General features: G+C 40.3%; 1 protein-coding gene across 2 annotated transcripts in view; it reads left to right on the top strand.

Moving 5' to 3' along the window:
- DIAPH1 (diaphanous related formin 1) overlaps nucleotides 1-27332 on the top strand; it is a 93853-nt gene that overhangs the window by 5481 nt on the left and 61040 nt on the right. The window contains exons 2-7 of one of the 2 annotated variants that reach the window (XM_088023291.1): nucleotides 21095-21121; nucleotides 22270-22425; nucleotides 25051-25152; nucleotides 25502-25632; nucleotides 25829-25915; nucleotides 26934-26997. In XM_088023291.1, the coding sequence (XP_087879417.1) occupies nucleotides 21095-21121; nucleotides 22270-22425; nucleotides 25051-25152; nucleotides 25502-25632; nucleotides 25829-25915; nucleotides 26934-26997 (567 nt within the window). The remainder of the gene's footprint in view (nucleotides 1-21094; nucleotides 21122-22269; nucleotides 22426-25050; nucleotides 25153-25501; nucleotides 25633-25828; nucleotides 25916-26933; nucleotides 26998-27332) is intronic. The other variant, XM_088023292.1, reaches the window with a different exon arrangement.

Raw genomic sequence — 27332 nt, 5'->3', positions numbered from 1 at the left:
GGAATGGAACAGATAAGGGGAGACAAAAGAAACTATAACGGAACTAAATTAAGAGAAACACATGGCATTCTTTTGTGGAAGCATTGTGTTTTTTTGTTTTTGTTTTTTTTTGAGAGCTATCATCAGTGTGTGGGGTGGAGGGGAGGGAAGGACAGAGGAAGAGGGAGAGAGAGAACTCAAGCAGGCTCCACGACCAGCATGGAGCCCAATGCAGTGCTTGATTTTACGACCCTGAGATCATGACCTGAACCAAAATGAGGAGTTGGACACTTAACCAACTGAGACACCCAGGTGCCCCTGTGGCAGTGTTCTTATATGAAAGATAGGAGATTTCATCCGTGGTGGTGGTTATAAGTGGTCCTTAGGTGGTAGTGACTTTGGCATTTTGTTAAGGTAGCAGATAGAGGGGAGTTTATGGTGTCCTGGATTATTTTTCTGGACTTCTTTTTTTTTTAAATATATAATGTATTATTTGTTTCAGGGGTACAGGTCTGTGATTCATCAGTCTTACACAATACACAGCACTCACCACAACACTTTTTTTTTTTTTAAGGAATTTCTATTAAGCCATGCAAGGCCTGGATGAATTTTAATTTTTTTAAGAGATTTTATTTATTTAAGATAGAGTGAGAGCAAGAGACAGAGAGCGGCCCAGGTGGCGGGGAGGGCAGAGAGAGGGAGAAGCAGGCTTGCTGCTGGGCAGGGAGCCTGATGCGGGGCTCGATCCCAGGACTCTGAGATCATGAGCTGAGCCAAAGGCAGACATTTAACCGACTGAGCCACCCAGGCGCCCCTCTAGATTTCTGATAGTGTGATTTATTCCCTATTTTAGAAATACTGCTGTGTGAAAACATAGAATTTACATTTTCTTTAAGATTTAACATACTTTAAGGATCCAACATCGGATGATTTATAAACTGTCTTTGATCCTGAAGGTCATAGAAAACCAAGAAGTATACCTTAGTATTGGCCTTAAATCTCGGATAAAGCTGCTTCCCCCACCCCCCGTAGGGCTCTGTTTAACTTTCTAAAAAACTGCCAAACTGTTTTCCAGAGTGACTGTACCGTTTTATTATCACAGGCAATATATGAGTTCCAGTTCCTTGCTAACTCTCACTATGATGAGCCTTAAGTTTTAGCCATTCTAGTGGGTGTGTAGTGGTATTTCAGTGTGGCTTTAATTAAATTTGTGTAATGTTGAGCATCTTTTACTGTGCTTATTCGCTATCTGTATATCTTTGCTGAAATGCCTGTTCAAAATTTTTGCCCATTTAAAATGTCTTATTATAGTCTAAATGCAAGTCATTTGTTGGATATGTGTTTTACAAATATTTTCTTTCTCCCGTGATCTGCCTTTTCATTTTCCTTTAACACTGTGGTATGAAGAACAAAAGTGTTTAATTCTGAAGTCCAGGGGCACCTGGGTGGCTCATTCGTTAAGCGTTCTGCCTTTGGCTCAGGTCATGGTCCCAGGGTCCTGGGATCGAGCTCCACATCGGGCTCCTTGCTGGGCGGGAGGCCTGCTTCTCTCTCTCCCACTCCCTCTGCTTGTGTTCCTGCTCTCTCTCTATCTCTCTGTTAAATAAATGAAATCTTTAAAAGAAAAATTTTTTTTGAAGTTCAATTTTTTAAACTTTTTGCTTTTTGTGTCATATTTCAAAAATCTGTGCTAAAATCACAGCCCCTAAGATTTTCTCCTTCTGTTTTCTTCTAGAAGTTTTATAGATGAAGCTCTTAAGTTCTCCACTTTTCTGCTGTGGATTTGTTGTTATATTCCACTCACGCTGCTTGGGGCATAAATTTTCACCTGTAGGCAGAGAGAACATTTCTGATACTCAGGATTGGGGGACCTTTGAGATTCAGTTTATCATGGTGGCATTTTCATCTTAATATGTGGTGTTAGAAACCTTTTGTCTCGTGTACTCCGTTTGCTTCTGTATAATGCCCGTCTTCCTATCTATAAATATTGTATGTTCAGCATCTTGTTAGATAGGAAGATGAATTCATCCCAGATTGGAAGGACAGGGAGTAGTAATAACAACAGCAGCAGTAATAAGAGCCTTTGTTGCGTACTTATTACAGCCCTAGGACTGTGCTAAAGAGCTTTAGATTCATTATCTCATTAATCTCTACCTCAGTCTTATAAAGTAGGTACTATTGTTATTCCCGTCTTATAGGTAATTGAACTGAGACTCAGTGAGATCAAGCAACTTGCTTTAGCTTGTCGAACTGGAATTCGAACTGCGATCTAGCTGATTAAAAAAAAAATCTTATTCACTACATTGTACCGACATTTTACAAGTGTCCAGTTTTTGCACCTGGAGTATAAAAGTATTCACTCCTAGGAATTTCATAGAAAATTTTGATGTCATCTCTTTAGTTATTTGATGACTGTAGTCGATTAAAACTGGGCTCTCCTCCAGTTCATTTGGTGGGAAAGAAGTACTGGGTCTAGATGGACAAAGTGCAGTGGTTAAATGGGTAACTGCTTTTTGCATTTAATAATGTAGACTTTGAAGTCATTACAAGAATTATAATTAAACCTTTCTTAAGCATGAAGAGGTAGCTGTTTCAGTGCATCAGAACCAATCTTTCCTCTGGCTCATGAGTTATTAAGAAGTTGTCAATTACTATTTTTAAAAATGCAATCTTATCTTCTTTTAAGTGAAACACCTCTAACAGCATCACCTGTCAGTTATTGTAGTTGTTTAAATTGATGAGAGCAGCAAGCAGTGGTGACAAATGGGAAGGAGGAAGCTGTTGTTAGACCACTTCTAATAGTTATCTTTTCTGTATTTTAGAATTGGCATATGATATCTTTAAAAATCCTCTTTGTGGCCCTGAAACTTGACTCTAAGGATTGTGAATGGTTAATAACTCCAGGGTCTCTTCTGAGTCTGGGGCCTACTAATGTTTGTTCTTTAGACCTGGCAGTTATTTGTCTGTGGTTAATAATTAAGACATCGCCAAAGGGATCCAGGTACCCAGAACTAGGATTTTCTCTATGATTAGTGGCAAAGAGTAGAGAATGGAGTTTCTCTTGTTTGCCTGAATCCACATGGATCTATCCTAGATCCAAAAGGCTAAAGGTCAAGAAGTCATGTTGTTGTCCTATCACATGTCCTGTTCAGCCCTTGCTTTTTATGTCATCTCAGTCATGTCAATAGGAGAATGGGTAGGAAAAGCTCAGAGGCTATGGACACAGTTTAAAAGCTGTAGAATTTCAGAGAAGTGAAGGAATTAAGTGGAAAGAGTACTGGACTGTGAGTCAGAAGAACTAGGTTTCAGAATCTTAGAATGCTGGAAGTGAAAGAGATGCTAAAAAAAACCCTTTATTTTATACATTTAGAAATGCGGGCCTAGGAAAGTGGTCTGTCCACATTTATAGCTAGACCTAGGACTAGAACCCTTATCTTCCATTCCCACTGAAGTATTCTTTCCAAATAACTGCTGTTTAGTTGGACTTTGCTACTAATTAGCCATTTGAACTCTGGGCAAGTCATTCCACTTTTCTTGGTCTTTTCTTGTAATATTAGAGATTCAGCATGAACTCTTTCAAAGGTCTGTCCTTATGTCCTAAATTCTGTAAGTGATCCAGGATATAACTGTGGACAGTTAATAGTTAATTTCATAGAAGATGGGGGGTATGTCAGGCCTTGGAGGGAAATAGAAGGGTTGGTAGAGAAGAAGGGAAGGGATTTCATGGTGTAGGAAGTGGTGTGAACAGAGGATCAGAGACACAAATGTGTGGCTGTGGTAAAAAAAATGGCCCAGTTATAGCAGTCAAAAGGATTTATATGGGAGATCAATCGTTTAAGAAAGATGAAGCCACTTAATAGGGATTATTTTATTCCTGTTAAGGGCTTTTAGGTTCTCTTTCTGTAGAAACCTGCAGACAGCAGGACTGAAAATTAGTGTTTTGTAGCATGTCATGAGGCATGTTGATGCAATTTTTGGCCATGCGAGTGTGTGATGGTGACAGTAAATCAGCATATCCAAGAACAGAATAAGGTGTTCACATATCAGCAAATCATTTCTGCTACCTAGATGGAGTTTAGATAGTTTGTTTGATTTACAATCCTAATCAATTTTAACACACCCATCTTTTCAGACTTTGAATGATAAATTTAGATTTTAAAAATACGACTCTCGGCTGGATCTCAAAGCTGTATAGCCAAATTGTGAGCTCAGGTGGGAAATCCCATCGTGGGGATAATCAGAACTTCTCTTTGGGCTTTATTATTTCTTCTTAAAAGTTTCCTATAGTGCAGTATAGGTTTCGATTTGCCCGCTTATTTGTTTTTTGTTGTTGTTGTTTTTAAAGGTTTTACTTATTTGACAGAGACACAGTGAGAGAGGGAGCACAAGCAGGGGGAGTGGGAGAGGGAGAAGCAGGCTTCCCGTGGAGCAGGGAGCCCAATGGGGACTCGATCCCAGGACCCCGGGATCATGACCTGAGCCGAAGGCAGATGCTTAACGCTGAGCCATTCAGGAGCCCCTTGCCCACTTATTTGAGGTGTTCTTTAATCTGTGAATGAAAAAAAAAAAAAAAACCCGTATGTATTATATATAATATATATAGAGAGGGAGGGAGATAACTTTTTGGGGGGATCTTATTTCCCATCTTGCTTGTGAGGTGCCTAAGCCCATTGGTGGTGTTTCGCTCACATTATCAATATCCTCTTATGTATTTTAGTTTTAATGTTAGTTTTGGGAATCTTGAAATGATTTTCAAGGTTCTCCATTTCTATGGTCTAATATAGGAGATTGGCAGTTTAAAAACATTAGTCCTCTCTCACCAAGGTAACTGAGGCAGAGAGAACCACTAGTGTTAACTATATCTGACCAGAAGAACCCTGTTGAGAAAGTTTATTGTTATTCTTTAGTATCTTCTAGTTTTGTGTTTAATGAAAGAACATGTCTGCAGGATTAAAAATCTCTGTGTTATTTTACATAGTTCAGGGCTGCCAACTTTTATCATTACAAATGAGAGCTGTATTTGACCCAGGGCTGTAGGGATTGTTAGCATACATTTAAAGTGAATAATTGGTAAGTCCCCATATTATTTTAATCTATTAGTTTTATAGTATTTCAGGGTTATAGAAAGGTTTTCATAGAATAAATAAAGAAGACAAGGATGAGTCTCCAAGTCCTCAGGATATGTCTAGGTCTCCACAGAAAGTGCTAGTGACCTTTTTTTTTCTCCTTAAACTCTTATACTCCTACCCATAGCTATTCTTCAATTTCTTCATTTGGTCATAGAAGCAAAAGAGTGAGACTGTTTTAAAATTATTTCATGTTTGCATGTATGGGACCTACAGAGATATTTTTAGTTTTGTTAGTTTTCATGAAAGATGTGTATTGGGCTCCCCAGGCATAAAGGTTTCTAGTGATTTCTTGATTCTTGTATTTCAGAAAGATGGGAGTTGGCCTTAGTTGGCAGCTCTTTGCATCCGCCAGGGCTTGTTCGTTACTTACTTCTAGGCCTATGGGTGACGTCTGTTTCCTGTGATTGAAACCACAAGAAGAAGTGGTGAGAAGCCACTGTAGGATATGTTCTATCAGGCAAGCAGCAGGCATTGGGCTACCCTCAAAAAGAACAGTAGTAATTAAGCACAGTCTTTGGGCCTCTCAGGAGACCCTAGAAATGATCTGATCCAGTCTCCTCATCTTAAAATGAGGAGGCCACTGAGGCCTGGAGGTACTCATTTGCTCAAGATCATGTAATTAGATGAGCTAGCTTTTAGACTATTCACTATTCTCGCTCTCTCTCTCTTTTTTTTTTAAATATTTTATTTATTTATTTGAGATAGAAAGAGTGAGAGAGAGAGTGCACAAGCAGGTGGCAGAGGGAAAAGCAGACTCCCTGAGGAGCAAGGAGCCCGATGCGGGGCTCGATCCCAGGACCCTGAGGTCATGACCTGAGCCAAAGGTGGACGCTTAACTGACTGAGCCACCCAGATGCCCCTCATTATTCTTTCTCACATTTCTTTGTCACCCCTAATTTTTCTAACTGTGCCCTGCCAGAGTGTTTCCTTAAGCAAGAGTACTACTGGAGAAGAGTAAATACTAGTGGACATTTTGAATATGGGAATTGGATGTTGCTTTGCTTTTAGGTGCTGTGCTATGATTTTTTTAATGCTCTTTTTAAAAAAAATATATATATACACACATATATCTTAAAACTAACAGCATCTAAACCCCAAATTTCTACTTTTCATTTTTTATTTCACTTAGTATTTGAATATTTTAGTTACTATGTCTATGCACAGACGTTTTTACAAAGTTGCAGTCATAGCTTACACAAGTTTTCTGCTTTAAAACAATGTATCATAAACATTTTTCTAGCTTTCTAATCTTTGAAAAGTGCTACTTTTGTTGCAAATGGAAATGTGTTTTTTTATTATAAAAGTGAAACACCTATTTATAAGAATATATAGATGTGTATAAAAATAAAACATCCCTGGGGCGCCTGGGTGGCTCAGTCGTTAAGCATCTGCCTTTGGCTCAGGTCATGGTCCCAGGGTCCCAGGGTCCTGGGATCAAGCCCTGCATTGGGCTCCCTGCTCTGCGGGAAGCCTGCTTCTCCCTCTCCCGCTCCCCCTGCTTGTGTTCCCTCTCTTGCTATGTCTCTGTCTGTCAAATAAATAAATAAAATCTTTAAATAAATAAATAAAACATCCCTTAACCTTGTTTTCCATTTATCACATTTATTTTTACATTTACATTTTGTAGCATAAGGACTTTGGCCTGAAATTGTATGTTTGTGTTAGAACATACTTCTAGCAGTTGTAGTATGGAACTATCACAAGTACTGTATTTTAATTCTTGTTTGTATTTCTGGTGATAGACGAGTAATAAGATTTCACCTCATGCTCTCCTGCCCCTCTCCCCTGCAAGATTTTCTCAAAATCAGATCTTATTCTAGATTTGAAGGGGCCCAGAAAATGTTTATTGTGGTTTTATAAGATCAAGTCTGTGTAATGTAGTTTTTGGATCAGTTAAGCTATTACCAGTAGGCTATGATTATTTCTGGGTATTTAGGAATGATGTGCAGATAGGAAAAAAGGTGTAACCATCATTTGGAAATGAAGGGTTTGAGAATGGGATTTAAAACAGGGTGGCCTCAGACTTGGTCCCTGTATGTAGAAGTAATATCAGCTGCAGGAACTTTCTGTCAGCCAGGCCTTGGGTGTGTCATACATGTGCTCACCCTTGAGGAAGAGTAGATGTCCTGCTACTCACATCACAGCATGGGAGGAGAAAACAGTTGCTACGGAGATTGGGAAACAGCATTTCTGAGTCACTGACTGTTTCCAAATGAATGGACAACGCCCCCTTTTTAAGGGAGCAATTACAATCTAAGCTCAGGCTGTAAAGAGAGAGGCCTACTAAGAAAGTGAAGAACAAGTATCAGTATTTGGAACTGGAGAAATGTGCTGAAATTTTGGAAAAATAGGTTAACATTATGTATTGTTTTCTATACAGCCCCCCCATCTGAAAGTAGGGTGAGGTTCCTATGAAATCTTTCACAAGCCACAATGACATAAAGCAAAGAAGCACTTACCATTAATTTATGTGGAAAATTTTTTGAGCATTCCTAAAAATAATCTCTTAGGCTTTTCTGGTAACTTAGGCCACATCTTGCTAACGGAGGCACAAAATAAATGGAGCTAAAACACGGATGCTTACAGACACACTTCAAAGCTACGGTGGCCTGATGCTGAGTGTAGCCCTGCTCGGGTTGTGCGCTGCCTCTCTCATAATAGCTCGCTGCAAAACAAACGCTGGATGCTATTTTCTGTTTTCACCTTTTTTTTTTTTTTGTGGTAAAAGTGAAAATCTTTTATGTTTCAGTTAGCAAAAACAGGTACTAATATAGGTCTTCCAAAAAAGCTAAGTGGCCTAACATGAACTGTTGAAAAGAGGGGGATACCTCTATGTGTGTTCAAAAGTTTTATCAGAGCCTTATGATGTTTGAAAGGGAGGAAGTTTTGCTTACTGATCTCTCGCCAGATGACAGAATATATGTGCACTTCCTTCCTGACAGCAAAAGAGGTGGTCATGTCTGCCACACCTTGTGACACTTGATAGGAAGCTAGGGCTTCCAGAATCTGAGCACTTTCTCTGTTCGCAGCTTATTGTCCCAGCCCATGAGTGGTTCATAGTGCAAGGGGCTGGCAGTTAGTTTGGATGGACTTGTAGGGGGATTGCAATGTTCCCAGCCTGGTTTCCACCTGCTCTGCTGAGCTAGAATAGTGAAACCTGAGTGGACTACCCTTCTTTTCTCTAGGCTATCAGCTATCTGGGCTGCAGGCTTTGCCTGTCCTGGGCTTTAAAATGAGCTAAGCGGTAGGCAAAATGTTACCTTCTCCTTTTCCCCAAGAGGCTTGCCTTCTTGAACTAACAGAGGACTATTAGAATGTATTTTGCACCTGTCACAGGATCCTAATATTAAGATAGTTTTTCCTTCATTTTAATCACAGCTGGGAAATGTGGTTTATTGGAAAGCAGACTCTCACCAACTGATTTAGACAGTTGTTGCTTTGCATTTGTAAGTAAATTGCTTCAAATTTATAACTAAATTACTGAAACAGGTAATGATTAGTTACCTAATGCTCTTTGTAGAACATTTCTAACTCATACTTGACAAACGTCACTGCCTGGAATCCTTCAGGGCATCCTGGACGGTATCAGTAAGAAGATACTGGTTCTGGAAGGCAGTGGTAGATTGAAAGAACCCTTTTAATTAGGGTTTTTTGTTTTTTTTAAGATTTATTTATTTGACAGAGAGAGAAAGCACAAGCAGGGGGAGCCCAATGCGGGGCTTGATCCCGGGACCCTGAGATCATGACCTGAGCCGAAGGCAGACCCTTAACCGCCGACTGAGCCATCCAGGTGCCCCCAAGAACTCTCTTAATTAGGTTTAAAAAATCTTGGACTTTCCTCTACTATGTTCCTTTTGTTTCTCGTATGAATTCTAAAAAGCTAACTGTCCAGTTCTGAGTTGAGCTGTGGAGCTGCCAAGGCAGCATGAAACTTAAATGGATGAGCTGCAAAGGTCTGACTCCTTTAGCAGTTTTCCCATACTGATCATGGGGAGCATGAGTGAGCCATCTACATTTCTGGAGACTGCTAGATAATCTTCAGGTTTCTTTCCCTTAAACCCATTTAACTTAATAATACTAAGTTAGCATTATAGTTGGTGTTTTTAAATTCCTGGTCATTTTTGTGCTTTTCTTTTAGTCTTCTTTTTCTCAAAGATACCCTTTTTCTTTTCTTTTTTTCTTTTTTTTTTTTCCTCTTTTCTTTCTGGAAGTGGGTGCTCCAGTTCTGCACAACTCTGGTTTAAGTTTCTGGCACTAGTAAGTAGTAATGTCAGAATCTAGTTTCTCTGCAAATAGTAGATGAGATACTGACTTAACTCAGTGTCATCCTTGGGCCATTCCTTAAAAATGGAAGGGAAAGTTCTTCTCTACATTTGAAGATAGACCCTTTATTTTCTTCTCTCTAGTTGTAATTGACTTCTAAATGAGGAGTGGGAATTGAAGGAAGGCTGAAAAGTGTCATAGGTTCCATCATCATATACTATTTAATTTTTACAAAGTACTTTGCAAAACAAAGTACTTTCCATCCAATTTATTACTTTTCATAGCAGCCTTATGAGATGATACAGTCCTAAATATAAGACTGAAACTGTGATAGATAAAAAGAAAAGCTCAGCCTGCTCTTACTGTCTCTTAGTGGAAATGTGACAAATTTTTTGTCTGAACTGGAATGGGATTCATTGGTAATTCAAGTGCACATGATAACCTTCTGTTGCTTAAGGAACTATCCTAAGGAACTGAGTGTCATTACTGTGATAGAATAAAGAGATGAATCAATGAATCATAGCCAGGCCATGCTCTCTGCTCTGTATGATTCTGAATGACACATACCTTACCTGATCCTTCCTGGGTAGGTAGTTGAGGATTTGAAAGAAGATTGTTGTTGGCTTTCCATTTTACCTGTAGGTAGCCTGTGTCTTAGGGCTTAATGCTTTTCAAAGGAGGTGGAAGACTCCCTAGGTGACATGTGTCCCATAGTTGGATATTTTCCTCAAGGACAACTCAAAGTGTGTCATGTACCAATGAGCATCCCCTGTTCTCATATATAGGGAAAGACATGACTCTTCAAGGTATGGTCTCGTGTTTGACTGACTCTTCATGGTCTAATGGTTGACTGACCTGTCCATAACCATCACATTGTCACAGACTTTGACTTAAGGTATTTCCTAGGTTTGCCTAATTTGAGTAAAGGAATTAATAAATATACTGTGCTTAGGATGATGCTCTTAAACCTATAGTGATGCTAATTTTTAAAATATTTATTAAATATTGGCCACATCAAATGAACAAGATATGATTCCTGCCCCCAAACAACTTACACAGAAGTAGTTACAATAAACAGTCTGATAAAAAATATTGAGAACCTGCCCTTGGTAAGTTCTTTAGTTCTTTTTGTGAAATGACTAACAATGGCTAAATGTATAGTTGATAGATGAGGAATAGCTTTTTCCTTTTGTTGTTGGAGCACAGTGTCAACTAGTCCACTCTTCAGCTGTGTATTTTAAAACAAGTCTTTTCTGTAGTAATAACAGCGCAGTTACTTTACAGAATGATCTCTTACCACTTCACTTTATGATCTCATAGTTCCCAGTAGGTATGTGTGTCTGCTTTTGCTTTGTTTTTAATAAATAAGGGAACCGAAGCATGAAGAATTAAAATGATTTGCTCAAAATTGTACTTGTAGTTTTTTAGGATGCCGTAAATAAATAAACCAGGACTCATAGTCTTTTTCCTTTAGCCAAAGTTCTAGATAAATTGTAGATTTTGTCAGTTTGTTTAATGTATTAGTTTCCTACTGCTGCATAAGAAACTCAACAGTTTAAAACAAAACCCACTTATTAGCTCATAGTTTCATTAGTCAGAAGTCCAGCATGAGTAGTGTGGCTGCATTCTCAGAGTTACCAGAGGGCTGAAATCAAGGTGTGTCACCTGGGCCAGAACTTATCTGGAGTCGCTCAGGGAAAATCTGCTTCCAAGCTCATTGTATTGGCCGAGTTCAGTTCCTTGCGGTTGTAGAGCTGAGGTCCCTGTTTCTTTGCTGGCTCTCAGCAACTAGATGCTGCCTGCTGTCCTTGCTATTTGGCCCCCTTCATGCTCAAGCCAGAAATGACATGTTGAGTCCTTGTGTCTCTAATTAATCTCACCTCAGATTTAAAGGGCATGTGTGATTGGGTCAGGCCTGCGCAGATTATTTCCCTTTCTTAAAAGTCAGTCGTGCGGAATAACAGAACCTAATCACAGGAGTGGTATCCTATCATACAGTCCTGGTAATTATACAAGGTTCTTATGTCAGGCTAGGAATCTCAGGGGACATCTTAGAATTTTATCTACCACTCTAAACCTGTCCTTACACTAGATTAGACAGCCCTTGAGCCAGGGTGGATGTCAGAGAGGGAGAGGTATGAGTTGACTATCCTGAGGCAGTTAGTGAATTGCTTGTGATTATAGGTGTTTTAAGAAAACCTGTAGTTCCCAGGAAGCCTGGGCCTCTTAGAATCTTCACACAGTGGGCCACAGGGCGTTCAGCTGTGGTGTGCTGGTGGTAGTTATTTAGCCAAGAGCTCAGATATGTCTGGTATTAGCCTGAACAAAATTTTTTTTAAAAGGTGGTACAGGAAGAGTAGTGGAGGAATGGGCAAAAGAAATGGCTGAAGGAGATTATAAATTTGCAGTTATAAAATAAGTCGTGGGGATAAAAAGTACAGCATAGGGAATATAGTCAGTAATACCTTGGTGAGCATTTCATAACACATATAATTGTTCAGTCACTGTGTTGTACACCTGAAACATACTGTATATCAACTATATACTTCATTTACAATTTTTTTTAAAGATTTTATTTATTTGAGAGAGAGAGAATGAGAGAGAGCACATGAAAGGGGGGAGAGTCAGAGGGAGAAGCAGACTCCCTCCCCGCTGAGCAGGGAGCCCGATGCGGGACTCAATCCTGGGACTCCAGGATCATGACCTGAGCCGAAGGCAGTCGCTTAACCAACTGAGCCACCCGGGTGCCCCCATTTACAATTTTTTAAAAAAATTAAATAAGTTAGCCTGAACAAAATATTTAGAATGTACTGAGATATACAGGCTTGCAGTTGGAGGTTTATATTATCTGTGTATGAACCACATGGTTCATAGGATTATCATCCATGATTAACTGTTCTTGTGAAGCACAGTGGTAGGAATTGGAACACTTTTTGCTATGTAATGTACTCTGTTCAAAGTGAAGTTTAATCATATTCTCTTATTAGATCCCTGCCAACCTCTCTACTGCTAAGGATACCACCTAATTACTTTTTGTTTGGCTACATAAACATCTTGTGCCAAGAGACCATCCTTAATTGTTTGAGAATTCTGTCCCGTTTTCCTGCTGAGTGGGAAAAGTTAAAGAGTCAGGGAGTTGGGTAGAGGTGAATCAGTCTCTGGAATGATTTTCTTACAGCCTTGAGTTTAAAAAATTGCCAGTTCTGTTGCTAGGCAAACAGAGGGAACCTCTGTTTAAAAGACTGCCATGTTTAGTCCCATCCACTCACTTTTTAAAGATCTGTTTACTTTTTTAGAAAGAGAGCGTGCGTGGGCATGGAGGGGAGGGGTAGAGTGATAGGAGGGGGAGTCCAAGCAGACTACTCGCTGAGCACGGAGCCCAACATGGGGCTCGATCCCACTACCCTGAGATCATGACCCAAGCGGAAACCAAGAGTTGGACACTCAACTGACTGTGCCACCTAGGCACCCCATTATCCACTAGTTTTTAAAAGTTGAAGTGTTCACCACCACCACAGCAAATCCAGTATGGAAGAGAAGTTTTATAGTTCATATGCATTTATTATGATAATAATAATCAGGGTATGTTTCATACTCATTAAGTCATCTGATTAGTTTGGCCTCACAGGACATACCTTGGGGTCTTTGGACTTTTTTGTTTTTGGTTTCTTATAGAAACCAAACTGTAAAGTGTCTAGGAAGTTTCTTATTTCCTGTAGATGGTAACCAAAAGATTTATCTTACCACATACTACCTTAGGATGTGATGAATGAATCATAGTCTTGAATTATTCTCTGAAAGCGGGGAGTGAGGGCACAGCTTTTCATTTTTATGTTGATTGATGGTCTTAATGCAGAGCAGTACACAGCCAAATATACTTATTTTATTTTTAAAGTATATTTTTGACAACGTTACTTTTTTAAAAGATTTATTTGAGAGAGAGAGAAAGTGGGGGCAGGGTAGGGGCAGAGGGAGAGGGAGGGAGAAACTCAAGCAGACTCCTCATTGAGTGCAGAGCATGACTTGGGGCTCGATCTCATGAACCCAAGATCAGAACTGAGCCAAAACTGAGAGTTGGACCCTTAACTGACTAGGCCATGTAGGCACTCCATTTGAATGCTGTTACTTTTGATGCGGTGCACCTTTGAGCAATCTGTGTTGATTTAAATAAGATTTGATAACACAGTGCATCTTCTGGAAAAGATGAGGGTCATTTTGGTAAATGCAGTTTTGTTGAGCTCTTTTCTGGTACCAGCTAATGACCTTTAGAAATTGTTTTACTCATTTAATTCTATTGAATAAATTCCTCTAGAATAAATATTTTTTTACTCCTTATAAATTTATTTATTTATTTATTTACGTAATCTCTACACCTAACTTGGGGCTCGAACTCACAACCCCAAGATCAAGAGTCACCATAGTTGAGCATCTGGCAAGGCTGCAGTGAGGATCAAGTACTAGACATCCAACAAGAATATGGTCAGAGGAGTACATGCTTTATATTTTCTTTTTCTAAGCTCACCATGGCCAATCTTAATTCTTCTGGATAAGTCAAAGTAGAAAAACTCTGTGGGGTGGAATGAGTGTCCTTGAGGTCCAAACAGTAGAGTAAGGAAGGAAGGGAAGAAATTATTAACATATGGTTCCAATAAGCCAAGAATCTGGCTGGGTCAGACCCACCAGGTATTGTCAGTTTCAAAAGCCCAGAACAAAAGTAGATGATGGTGATGACAGGCTTGGAGGGTTTGGCTCAGGTCCCATAGTCCCCTTTTAATTGTGCTCTCTGGCAAAGAACAATCTTCTCAAATCTTTGCCTTACGGATTTCCTTTACCTCTTCCATGTGTTAGGTCTCCTGTTGCCCATGTTTCAAGTCCTTTACTTCCTTGGTTTGCTCCCTCATTTTGGTGGAGCATATCCTACAATAGCTTCCTGAGATGCATGGGGATAAATTTTTTGAAAGCTTTAAGTTTCTGAAGATGCCTGTTCTGAACTCAACATTTGATTGATTATTTTGTCGGTATAGAATCCTAGGTTTGAAATTGTTTTTCTTTGTATGTATTAAAGTCCTTGTTCCGTTGTTGTCTAGCTTTTGGTGTGTTGTTAAAAAACCCAAATCTGTTCTCAGTACTTTGTATATGACCAATTTTTTCCTTTCTGTCAAATCTTGTAGGATTTTCTTTGTATTCACTGTATTGAAATTTCACCATAATATGCCTTTGTGTGATCTATTTTTATCCTTTGTGCTGGACACCTACCCTTTGGTATTGGGAAATATTCTTGAATTATTTCTTTGGCAACTTGCTCCCATTTTCTCCTATATGTGTATTGAACCTTCCAAAACTGATCTTATCTTTGCTTATCTTTTCTCTCTTACTTTTCTATCTCTGTTTTTGCTCTGCTTTTTGGGAGATTTCCTCAGTTCTTACCATCTAGTACTTCTATTGAGCTTTCTCTTGAGTTTCAGTTCTCATATTTTCAACTTCTACAGGTTCTTTTTCCTCTGCATGTTTCTTTTTAAAATGGCATTATGTTCTCTTTTGTGGATATTAGTGATCTTGAAAATCTTTTTGCATAGTCTGAATGACAGGCTGTTTTTTTTTTTCCTCTGTCTTACATCAGTGGCTTTTCTCAAATGTCTGATAACCTGGGTTGTCTGCTAATGTTTAAGAATGAGGGACTAACAGAGGCACCTGGGTGGCTCAGTCGGTTAAGCATTTGCCTCTTGTTCTCAGCACAGGTCTTGATCTCAGGGTCATGAGTTCAAGCCCCATGTCAGATGCCACGCTGGGTGTGGAGCCTACTTTAAAAAAAAAAAAAAAAAAAGAATGAGGGACTAACAAACTGATGGGAAACTCTAGATGCACAGGTAAAGTTTGTTAACTGTGCCCTTTACTATATAGAACAGACCTGTATAGGGGCACCTGAGTGACCCAGTTGTTAAGCATCTGCCTTCAGCTCAGGTCATGATCCCACGGTCCTGGGATTGAGCCCCACATCGGGCTCCCAGCTTGGTGGGAGGCCTGCTTCTCCCTCTCGCACTCCCCCTGCTTGTGTTCCTGCTCTCGCTATCTCTCTGTCAAATAAATAAGTAAAATCTTTTTTTTTTAAAGATTTTATTTATTTATTCATGAGAGACAGAGAGAGAGAGAGGCAGAGGGAGAAGCAGGCTCCCAAGGAGCAGGGAGCCCGATGCGGGACTCGATCCCAGGACCTTGGGACCATGACCGGAGCCGAAGGCAGACGCTCAACCATCTGAGCCACCCAGGCGCCCAATAAGTAAAATCTTTAAAAAAAAAAAAAGACGTCTATAATAGAGCGAGCTATAATGTGAGTCCATATGTAATTTCAGATTTTCTGGCAGCCACAGAAAAAGGCAAAAAGAAACGTGAAATTAATTTTAATAATATTAATTTAGGTAATCCAATATATAAAAAGATTTCAGTATGTTATAAATATAAAAATATTAATGAGATGTTTTATATTGTTTTTAATATTAAGTTGTTGGACTCCAGTGTATATTTTACATTTATAGCACATCTTAATTTATATGCTAAATTTTTATAAAAAAATAGTTGAGGTATATTTAAAGATTTTATTTATTTTATTTTTTTATTAAAGATTTTATTTATTTATTTGAGAGAGAGAGAGAATGAGAGAGAAAGCACATGAGATGGGGGGAGGGTCAGAGGGAGAAGCAGACTCCCTGCCGAGCAGGGAGCCCAATGCGGGACTCAATCCAGGGACTCCAGGATCATGACCTGAGCCGAAGGCAGTCGCTTAACCAACTGAGCCACCCAGGCACCCAAAGATTTTATTTATTTTAAAGAGAGCACCAGTGCATGGGGGTGAAGGAGTTGGGTCGGGAATGGGGGAGGGGCAGAGGCAGAGGAGGAGGGAGCAGACTCCACACTGAGCACAGAGCCCTACATGGTGCTCCATCTGACAAGCCTGAGATCCATGACCTGAGCCAGAACCGAGAGTTAGACGCTAACTGACTGAGCCACCCAGGCGCCCCAAGTTCATGTATTTTTAGACTTCATAAAATTTACAGGTGAAAGTAGATTCACATACCCAGGATATTCCAAACATAAGTTTAACAATAACAATAATATATTAGTTTTTAAATTTATATTTATTTAAAATTAAATACAATTTGGGGCGCTTGGGTGGCTCAGTTGGTTAAGTGTCCAGCTGTTGATTTTGGCTCAGGTCCTGATTCTGCTGCATAGGGTTCCCTGCTCAGCGGGGAGCCTGCTTCTCCTTCTGCTTCTGCCCCTCCCCTCAAATTTGTGCCCGTGCGCTCTCTCTCTCTGAAATAAATTAATTAAAAAAAATAAGATTAAATACAATTTAAAATTCTTCCTCAGGCATACTAGCGACATTAAAAGTGCTTGATTATAACTTGTGGCTGGTAGCTATCATATTGGACTGCAGAACTCCAGGGTGATCTACTTGGACTGTGTCGGGAGTTTTAGGTCATTTTTCATTTCCCCAGAGAAGAGTCTACCAATTTTCTGCCTCAAGCGTAATGGCCACCCAGGCTGCTGGGGTTCTCAGAAACTCTATGGCGGAAGGTGCTAGGTGTCTCAGTAGGTATTATGCATAGATTTTATGACAGAATTCCTACCCACAACTGTGCCTGGCATCTCCCAGTTCAGAAATCCTTTGTTACCTTCTTGTAAGAATGAACTTGCAGATTTCTGCTGGAGTAAGGGAGGGTACTCTCTGTTGTATGGGCCAGGAGGAGGGCTGGGGGAATGGAGAGTGGAAGGATCTACAGACTGAACTGCTTCTTGAACAGCTTCCAGCCAGTCCTCTTATTTTTAGGCTCACCCTCCTTCCAACTCCCATTTCCATAGGTACCTTAAGCTGCTACTTCTTGAGCCTTTTCAGGACCTTTAAATATAATTACAATTGATTACTGTCTTTTCCTACTTCTGGTTTAGGACTGAGTTTTCTTAGGTCTTTTAGGTTTACCACTAGTCTTTGTATTTATTCCCCAGCTTCAAAATTTGGTTGCAGCTGTGCTTTTCTTGTTTTTCCCAACTTTATAGGCTCCTTCCTTCCATCGTTGTTTTCTTTTCAAAAAATCTTTTTCTGTAGATTTAGAAGGGTTTCAAGAAGGAGAGAAATTAGGTGCTTTGTTCAGTTTACTGTCTTTTATCTAGTAGTTCCTATTAATCTGTATTCATGAGCAGATGTTGATATTTTAGAAAGATTTCATTTAGTATCTGTGCTTTTTTTCAGTATCTATATTTATAGTTAAAGGTTTTAGTGGAAGACTCAATAGGAGGGACAGGAAGATGAAGTATTTAGTGCCAGCAGGTTAGGAGGGTAAGGGTTTGGTTTGGGGGCAGAAGAGAATTGACAGCAGGCAAGGAGAATGGTGAGAATAGAAGAATTAAGAGACAGAGTGCTTAGAGAACTTAATGACAAAAGCCTGGGTATCTGTGGTGTAAGGCACAAATACAGCTCCAGAAGCATTTATCTTCCTGGATCCCACTATTTTTAGTCACTTGTACTAAAATAAAAGATCTGGGAATTCTTGTTCTTTATCTCAGAATCCACAGCACAAGTAAGGATGTAATTAAAACACTGAGTAAAGCTAACTGTTTGCAAGCACAGTATACATAGGACCTGTAAGAAAAACACATAACAGTAAGTAAATAACACACCCTCAGTACACTGTAGCAGCAGGTTACATTTCAGAAATTGAATTGAGCTTGCTCTTGGGGTGTTCTGTTAGGTTCTGAAACAGAATTTTGCCTATATGGTGATTTGCTTTGCTGGTAGTTGCTACCCTCTGTTGGACATTTTGGAAAAGTGCAACTTTGATCCTGCATGGATCATTTTTGCTGTCCTTACCCAAACTGAGTGCTAAAGTGTGGATAATTTTTTTTAAGTAATTATGTTTCTAATGCACCAAGGAAAGCAAGGAAATGTGGTATCTTCCTTCTTATGAAAAGATATATTCACTTTTGTTTCTAAAGGCAAGAGTTGGCATTAAATGGGAACAAGGCAGAAGAATTTGGGGAATGCAAAGATTTTAGGCTTTGGAATCTGGAGACTAGAGTTCATACCCAGCTTGTTCCTGATCCTGTGACCTCAGTGATTTACTCTACCTGTCTAGGCTTCGGTGTTTTTGTTTTGTTTTGTTTTGTTTTTTTCATTGACACATTGAATTGATTTGAAAGCTTTTTCAGGGCTTGGTATTTTAGGAAAGCAGCCCCAGATTGTGGTATCTGTTCATAGGAAATATAATGACTAAGTCTCAGGCTCTGCCCTGAATGAACTTAGTCTGGAAAGGAGTAGAGGAGGCAGACAGTCAAGAGACAACTGTAATCCACAACTAGTGTGCCTTTTACTGTGGAAACATAAGAAGTACTTGTCCATTTAAGAGTCCGTATGATCCTGCAGGGCCTGTTGGAGTTAGCCGTGAAAGTGCAGTCTAGACTGAGGGAAGGAGCAGCCTGGAAAGTCTGGGGTGGTGAGAGAGCATGATCTGTTTGTGGACCTGCAACTGGTTCAAGATGCCCAGAAGATAGAGTTTGAGGTAGAGGGTTTGTGGCAGTTGGGAGCCATTGAAAGGTTTGAAATGAGGAAATACCATGGACAGTGTGGCATTTTAGAAAGATTACCCTTGGATACCGTATGGAGAATGGATTTGGTGTAGGGCAGACAGGACTGGAGGCAGGGATATCAGTTAAGAAGCTTTTGCAGTAAGTCTAACAGGAGATAATAATGGCATAAGCTTACGTAGTGGTAGTAGGGATGAACAGAAGAGAAATAAAACTCTGTGGACAGAAGGAACTGGTTGCTGGTTTCCTTTTCTTTAACTTAGCCTGCAGCTGTGAGCAATCCAACTGGCACTGATTCATTAGTCCCAAGTTCTGTTACCCATGTTACATCCATCCCAGAATTGTTAGGGTTGTTGCTTGGTTCTGAGGGAACAGTTTGAGTTTGGAGGACAAGCTTCTGGAAGCAGTTGCTCTAGGTGCACATAAGTTTAACCTTGGCAGTGGTTATTAAATTTGTACATACTCATCCTTTTTGTAGCTTGTTTCCCCTGAGTGCCAGGTGACTAAGAGTAGTGACAAAAGGAACTGTTAGTCTCCTTCGATGTTGCTGTCTGCTTCACCATCCTTCTGCCTTCACTCCCCAGTAAGCACACACAAAGTAACTATAATTTCTATTGGTGCTGAGCAAGGTTCTTATAGCTTCAGGTTTGTGATTAGCCCTCGGTCAGTGGAAGCTTGGCCTCCTCTGAACCATGGAGGGAAAAGTTAAGATTCACAATTAAACTGGATGTAACCGAACTCTGACATGGGGAACATGAGCATATGGTAGAGATTTTTCTTGTCCATAAAAAGGTTAGTAAAATAGCTTTGTGGCAGGGTCACAGCTAGTTTTTCATTACTTGAGGAGGGTTAGTCAAGAGGCATTTACTATAGGGGCACCTGGGTGGCTCAGTCGTTAAGTGTCTGCCTTTGGCTCAGGTAATGATCCCAGGGTCCTGGGGTTGAGCCCCGTATTGGGCTTCCTGCTTCGTGGGAGGCCTGCTTCTCCCTCTCCCACTCTCCCTGCTTGTGTTCCCTCTCTTGCTGTGTCTCTCTCTGTCAAATAAATAAATAAAATCTTTAAAAAGAAAAAAAAGGCATTTACTATATATACTCTTGTAAAAACATTAAGAGAAAGAAATATGGTTTAAAATTAAGTATTAGGACAAAGAATTCCTATTTTACCACCCCAGCTCATTTTTTTTTAAGTACAGCGTGTATACAGAAGAGAACATAAAACAAAATTATTAAACCAAACACCCATGTAACCATCATCCATGTCAAGAAATAAAATATTGTGAGCCCCTCAGAAGCCCCCTTGTCCCCTTCTGCAGTCACAACTTGTCCATCCCAACTAAGCACAGTTTTGACATTTGTGATAATCATTCTGTTTATAATCTTACATCCTAAATAATATAGTTGACATGTTTTTAAACTGAAGATAAAGGAAATAGCATGTTTAGTTTTAATGTTTGTGAGTAGCTGTAAGTTCATTTAATTTCTCTGTGTAATTGCTCCCCACTGTACATGGTACTAGGTTAACCGTTCTACTCTTGATGGCTCTTTGGATTGTTCTCTGTTTTAGATATTATTATAGTGTTGCTGCGAATATTCTTGTTACACACATCCTGGTACATACATGCAAATTTCTGCAGGGTGGATTTATAGAAATTGATGTGTTGAGTTGTATATGTGCATATCTAACTTTACTAGATAATGCCATGCTGAAGTGGCCATAGCAGTTTATGTTACCGCTGACAGTGTGTGAGAGCTCCTGCTGCTCTCCGACCAGACAGGAAAATGTTTGCCATTCGCCAGCGTGAAGCGATATCTCGTTGTGTTTTTAGTTTGCATTTCTTTGTTTACTAGTGAAGTTGAGCATGTTTCATATGCATATTGATCATCAGATTTAGAGTCTTTGCAGTTCTCTACTTGTTTTGCCCGCCAAAGAGTTATATGTTAGTGGCCTTCAATCTCCTTCATGCCCCTGACATAAGAGAATGTGCTAAGGAATAGCTTGCTGAAATCTTTAGCTTATAGAAAGTAGCTTAGATCCTTTCAACTTATTCTTTTTTTCCCCCCACCCCATCTGGTGTTGGGGAGATTCCCTGGAATTTTACTGATCTATCTTCTTTTTCTTTTCCCTCCTTTTTCCTGTTTCCTAGACTCTGAAGCGGCTCATGGCAGATGAGGTAAGGAAATTTTGTTCAGCATGTGCATGTTCTAGCTCACTTCCTCCACTGTGATACTTACCAGTTGTCATAACTTTGACTTGAAATGGTGATATTGGTTCTATTATCAGAACCTCCCAAAGCTTTTTCCTAACTCTTTGCTCTGTTTGGCCCATTGCATGCGTTCCCCTGGGACATTCATTGGCTTCCAAGGGTAGGCACGTTCTTTAAACTCATAACTGACTTGCAGTCTGAATGCTACTCCCATCACTTGAAGTCCCACAGTGCTTGAAGATACTTACTGTTATTTTCAAACAGGTGGAGCTACAAGCTGCAGCTTATTGGTGGCTCTTTGGTGTGAGCATCTGTACTTGAGGTTTGGGGAATGGTTCACAAGTCTTTGGTTGGCAGAAAGGCTGCATATATACCCCTGAAGTACACTGTATTCTTTGCAAAGGGGATTTTGAAGACTGTATATTGAACTTTTGCTGCCTCCATAACACAGGGGCTTTGGAGTGTACAGAAGAAAGAAAAAGTAATGGTTCCTGGTTTTAAGGCATTTACTTGTTTATTCTTTATGACTTACACCTACTAAAATCTGTGGTCATACTCACCTCTGGAAGGGAGGGATCCTCTGATGGAAACAAATGGCATTTTATTGAGCTAACTCTATACGTGAGGTGTTTTCAGTTCTGTATTGCTGGAGGGCTTAGCTGTGGCAGGAGAGCTCGAGAACAAGATTTTCTCTTTGTAGAAAGGTTTCAAATCTTAATACTTCAGTCCTCTTATCTTTGGATGAAGATGAGAGTACAGAGTCAGTATACAAAATTTAGATAAGAGATTTCTTGTTTTCATGTCAGAAGAATCTTGAAGTGCCCACAAACCACAGGAACCATGCAGGTATAAGAAGTTAGAGAGGGACGCCTGGGTGGCTCAGTCGGTTAAGCGGCTGCCTTCAGCCCGGGTCATGATCCCAGGGTCCTGGGATCGAGTCCTACATCGGGCTCCTTGCTCAGCAGGGAGCCTGCTTCTCCCTCTCTCTCCCTCTATTTGTGCTCTCTCTGTCAAATAAATAAAACCTGAAAAAAAAAAGAGAGAGTTGGCTACTTCATGTGTGGTTTGTTGTATAAATGAAAATGGATCGCTAATACTTTTTTTCTCTTTCTTAGCTGGAGAGATTTACCAGCATGAGAATTAAGAAGGAGAAGGAAAAGCCCAATTCTGCTCATAGAAATTCTTCTGCATCGTATGGGGATGATCCCACAGCACAGTCATTGCAAGATGTTTCAGATGATCAAGTTCTAGTACTCTTTGAACAGATGCTGGTAAGTTTCCCACCCCAAAACATTGCCTTTTTTCTGAAAATGCAATTGTGGACACGGTAGGCACTCTTTTGGGCATGATTCCCCCTTAATTAGCCCTTAATTACACAGAATTTCAGGTTTAACAGAGAACTGTTAACAAAGGGACGAAATATACAAGCACCAGTCTATAAGATAGGAATCGATGAGTTAGGCTTGGACATATCTAACCAGTACCCACCTTGTTAATGTCCTTCTGCACAGCAATATGTTAGCCACAAAGACCTAAGGCGAGTGGACCAATTCATGTGGTAGTGTGGAGACCACCTTTGGGTTAGCCAGTGTAGATAAAGTTTTAAAGCATTCTCAATCAATTTTATATGAAAAGAGACTGAGGCATGGAAAGGCATCATTTGCCCAAGGTCTTCTATTTAGTGGTGAATCTGGAAAGAGAATTCTGATGCTATAATTCCTAGAAGACCTTTAAAGATTGTAGCTGAAGTCAGTTGAGTAGTGAAGTGCACAGGGCCATGACTTAATTTTCTGTCCTCTGTGAAGGGCACTGAGTGAGCAGGACACTCAGCGAATGTGCAGTAGTGCTAAGTCTTGGAAAGTTTTGAGTACATGGTTCCGAGCTTTCCTAAGACCCCTCTATTGCCTGAATAGATGATTTCAGATTCAAACAGAGCGGCAGCCCTAACTTAATTAAAAGCATGGGCTTAAAATTCCTAACACCGAACCCGGTATATAGTAAACACTCAGCCAGAACTATTATTCTTTTTCACTGTAGCTTTCAGTTTGTCTCTCAGTCCAAGTGCTGTAAGAGCCTAAGACCATCTCTTGGGCTTGGATTGCAAATGTACATGTCTTCAGGGCCAGGGAGGCGGCAGGAATAAGTTATGCCAGATAGCGGATGATGAAAAGGAGAAGGGACTGTGGTCAAATGCAGAAGGCCGTTGGGCTTTTCTCTTAGGAAGGCCGGCCACAATTCAGTGCCAGTAGCTTTTGTAGCACTCCAGTTGGAAATGCCCAGCAGTGCCAGATATTTCTGTTTCTCTAAAGAAGCCAGAAATCTTCAATTCTTGAAAAACAGTAATTGTTTAATAGTATCAACTATTACAGACAGCATTCAGATTTCACCAGTTGGGTCATTTTTTAAAAAACTCTTCATTCAGGGCGCCTGGGTGGCTCAATTGATTAAGCGACTGCCTTCAGCTCAGGTCATGATCCTGGAGTCCCGGGATCGAGTCCCGCATCGGGCTCCCTGCTCGGCAGGGAGTCTGCTTCTCCCTCTGGCCCTCCCCACCTCATGTGCTCTCCTCTCTCTCTCTCATTCTCTCTCTCAAATAAAAAAATCTTAAAAAAAAAAAAAAACCCTTCATTCAAATCACAATTCCAGATAAGGTCCCTTATACTACTGTTCTTTCAAGTTTTATTTCATCACAGGTTTTTGTCCCTCTCTTTTATCCTTGCTATCACTATAAAAAACTTATGGAGGAAACTGTTTGACCTGTAGAGTTACCCACAATCTGAAATTTGATGATTGCGTCACCTGATCCTAAAAATCTGTATTTTTATATAAAGTCTTCCAGATTTAAAATATTGAGCTAGCCAAGCAAAATGTACTGTGTCTTTGGGTCTGATTCAACCTGAAGGCCCCCACTTTGCAATTTCTGTGTTCAGTTAATCCGTAAAAGGAGAAAAAAAGCACCAGGAATTGAGTCAGAAAAACATCACAGTAGTTTTACTTTGGGAGCAGTGCTTCCTTCTCTCTCTTTTACAGACACACACACAGAGAAGAAATGGAATGTATCCATTTTCCCTCTTCCCTTTCCCCATTTCAAATATTTTGGACTTGCTGGATTAAACTTGTGCTCACCGAGGCAGTGGGCTCAGACACATGGCTATACATGTAATAGGCTCAAGTGGAGCCTTTTCCTCAATACCACACCCAAGTTACATCTGTGGAGGGGCTTTATCACAGGGTTTCTAGTTCTTTCTTCATGGGAAAAGAGTTTGTACAAGGACTGAGTTAACCAGTGATAATGGGTGTTTACACCCTAGAGTGGTGCAGATCTTGTGGGTTTGGATGATGCCAGTCATCAAGAAGAGATTTTTAAGATCATCCCAAGTTCAGAAAACATTATGTGTGCTTTTGTTTCAATAATAAAAAATTTTTCATCTAGCTTGAGCCCATTTTTGTTAGGAAAAACATTGTGTATAAAAGTGTCTGTAGGGGGTGCCTGGGTGGCTCAGTCGTTAAGCATCTGCCTTCCACACAGTCGTGGTCCCAGGGTCCTGGGATCGAGCCCTGCATCGGGCTCCCTGCTCCTCGGAAAGCCTGCTTCTCCCTCTCCCACTCCCCCTGCTTGTGTTCCCTCTCTCGCTGTCTCTCTGTCAAATAGATAAATAAAATCTAAAAAAAAAAAAAGTGTAGGAATTTATGCTAAAATGTTAACCATTAACATCCCTGAGGAATTTTTATTATCTGTAATAGCTTAAATCTCAAGGGATCAGGAAAACTTACTGATTCAGTAAGCATTTAATGTGTTTAACTCTTGACTGTACTAAGTATTAAACACTGAAAACTTGTAAGAAACTTGATGCAGTTTTGTTTTTATCCTTTTTTTTTTTTTCTCCCCCTACTAGCTGGATATGAACCTGAACGAAGAGAAACAGCAACCTTTGAGGGAGAAGGACATTATCATCAAGAGGGAGATGGTGTCCCAATACTTACACACCTCTAAGGCTGTGAGTCCTGGGGCAGGTACCCATGCATGGGAGACTCTGCCCTCATCTTGGACCTGTTTGTTTTACCAGTTTTATAGAACATTTTATGTCTACATCAGTCTTATTTTATTTTGTCATATAAGCCTATTCCTCTTTTACTCTCATTCAAATTGCTGTTATTAACATACTTTTTGCCTGATTCAGTCTTCATGAGGTGTGTGTGGAGAATGGGATGGGAAATTCTGAGTCCCAGAGTTGGGTGCTATGTATGTTATGTGTCTGCCTTGATATTCAAAAGGTAATGACTAATGCTAGTCCAATTTATATCTGGGTCCAATGTTGACTAATCTTTGCATACGCTCCCATCTAGGGCATGAGCCAGAAGGAGAGCTCTAGGTCTGCCATGATGTACATTCAAGAGCTGAGGTCAGGCCTGCGGGATATGCCTCTGCTTACCTGCCTGGAGTCCCTTCGTGTCTCCCTCAACAACAACCCTGTCAGGTGAGGATTCTGAGGTGGTAACAACAGTGAGAGCCCAAGGTTAGGATTTGCTGGTGGATATTGAAGATCAGAGGAGCCAGGATGTATGAGAGTTCTGGATTGGGAGTAAAGAGTTGCCAGGGTAGAATTTGTTTGGGTGAATAAATACTGATTTGATTTGATTTGATATTGCATTGTCTCTGTTGATTCCTTACAGCTGGGTGCAAACATTTGGTGCTGAGGGCCTGGCCTCTTTGTTGGACATCCTTAAACGACTCCATGATGAGAAAGAGGAGACTCCTGGGTGAGGACTTCCAATTTGACATCTTCCCGGTGACTTGGCTGTTTGCTCTATGGGAGAAAATGGCACTAAAATGAGAAATTGTGGACCAGGAGAATATGCTGTTAGTTGAGAACAGGGTTTGTCTTTGGACAAACTAGAGGATGAGTGATGACAGCAAAGGGAAGAGGAACACAGTGGATAACACAGGCTGTGGACCACATAAGATTGTGGGTCTCCCAGCATAGATTCTTACCCAATCTGGAAGTGGGGTCAACGTTCATCCACAGCTCCCCTGGGACCTGTTCTGGGTTATATCCCATTCAGAAGTCTCATAATACGCTTGATGAATTTGGGACTAACTTTCTGACAATCTTCAGGGTTGGAATAGTTCTCGGGATATCTTGGACTCTTAGGCTACCTTGAAGTCAACCTAACCCATAGTGACTTCTCTATTGGGAATCTTTCCAAAACAAAACATAGGGCCTATACCTCCTGAATGGACAGGCTTGAAACCTTTGACGTAGTGAGGCAAGCAGTAGTAGATGGGATATTATCCTGATCAAATTTAGCACTTAGAAACCTAGAGAGGGGCGCCTGGGTGGCTCAGTGATTAAGCGGCTGCCTTCAGCCCAGGTCATGATCCCAGGGTCCTGGAATCGAGCCCCGCATCGGGTCCTTGCTCCGCGGGGAGTCTGCTTCTCCCTCTCCCACTCCCCCTACTTGTGTTTCCTCTCTCACTGTGTCTCTCTTTGTCAAATAAATAAGTAAATCTTCAAAAAAAAAGAAACCTAGAGGGAGTTAAACAGAAGATTTTAATGTAGTACTAAATTCTTGGATTGCAAGATTAACCAAAGGTCTGATGGTGGTGATCCCTCTCAACTACCTATTTTTGCCAGTGTTTCAGGGCAAATTGCTGTGTGCTAGAATTCACTCAGCTACTAGTTGGGGATGTTCCGAAGACCTGTGTTTACAAGATTGAAAAGTCAAATGGGAGAGGGGTATACAATGAAGGGAATTCACGGAGTATGTCTTCACACAGGAGCTATGATAGCCGTAACAAGCATGAGATCATCCGTTGCTTGAAAGCATTTATGAACAACAAGGTGAGATTTTTCCCATTCTCATTCCAACCCGCATCATGACCCCTGTTCTTTCTTTTCTATTGGCAAACTCCAAAAAGGACCTAGGGATATGAAGTTCAGAACTTGTAGCTTTCCCTTTTAATATTACAACTTTCTGATTGCCACATATATATGTTTCTATGGACCTTTTTTTCCCAGTTCTGATGTCTGTTTCAGAAGGTAGGCTCACTTCCCTTCCTCTTTTTATACTTTGTTTTGCTAATTTTTGAATTTCCTGATCTGTATTTATTATTTGGGGAAGATTTATTTTATTTTCTGCATGTTCCTACTGTAGAATCAATCTGCCTACCTTCCCT

The sequence above is a fragment of the Eumetopias jubatus genome, unplaced genomic scaffold (assembly GCF_037043125.1).
Source record: "Eumetopias jubatus isolate StellerSeaLion01/CBP00866 unplaced genomic scaffold, mEumJub1_p1.0 scaffold_5, whole genome shotgun sequence".
Classification (NCBI taxonomy): Eukaryota; Metazoa; Chordata; class Mammalia; order Carnivora; family Otariidae; genus Eumetopias; species Eumetopias jubatus.
The sequence above is the reverse complement of the archived record's forward strand: the minus strand, read 5'-3'. Positions and strand labels throughout refer to the sequence as shown.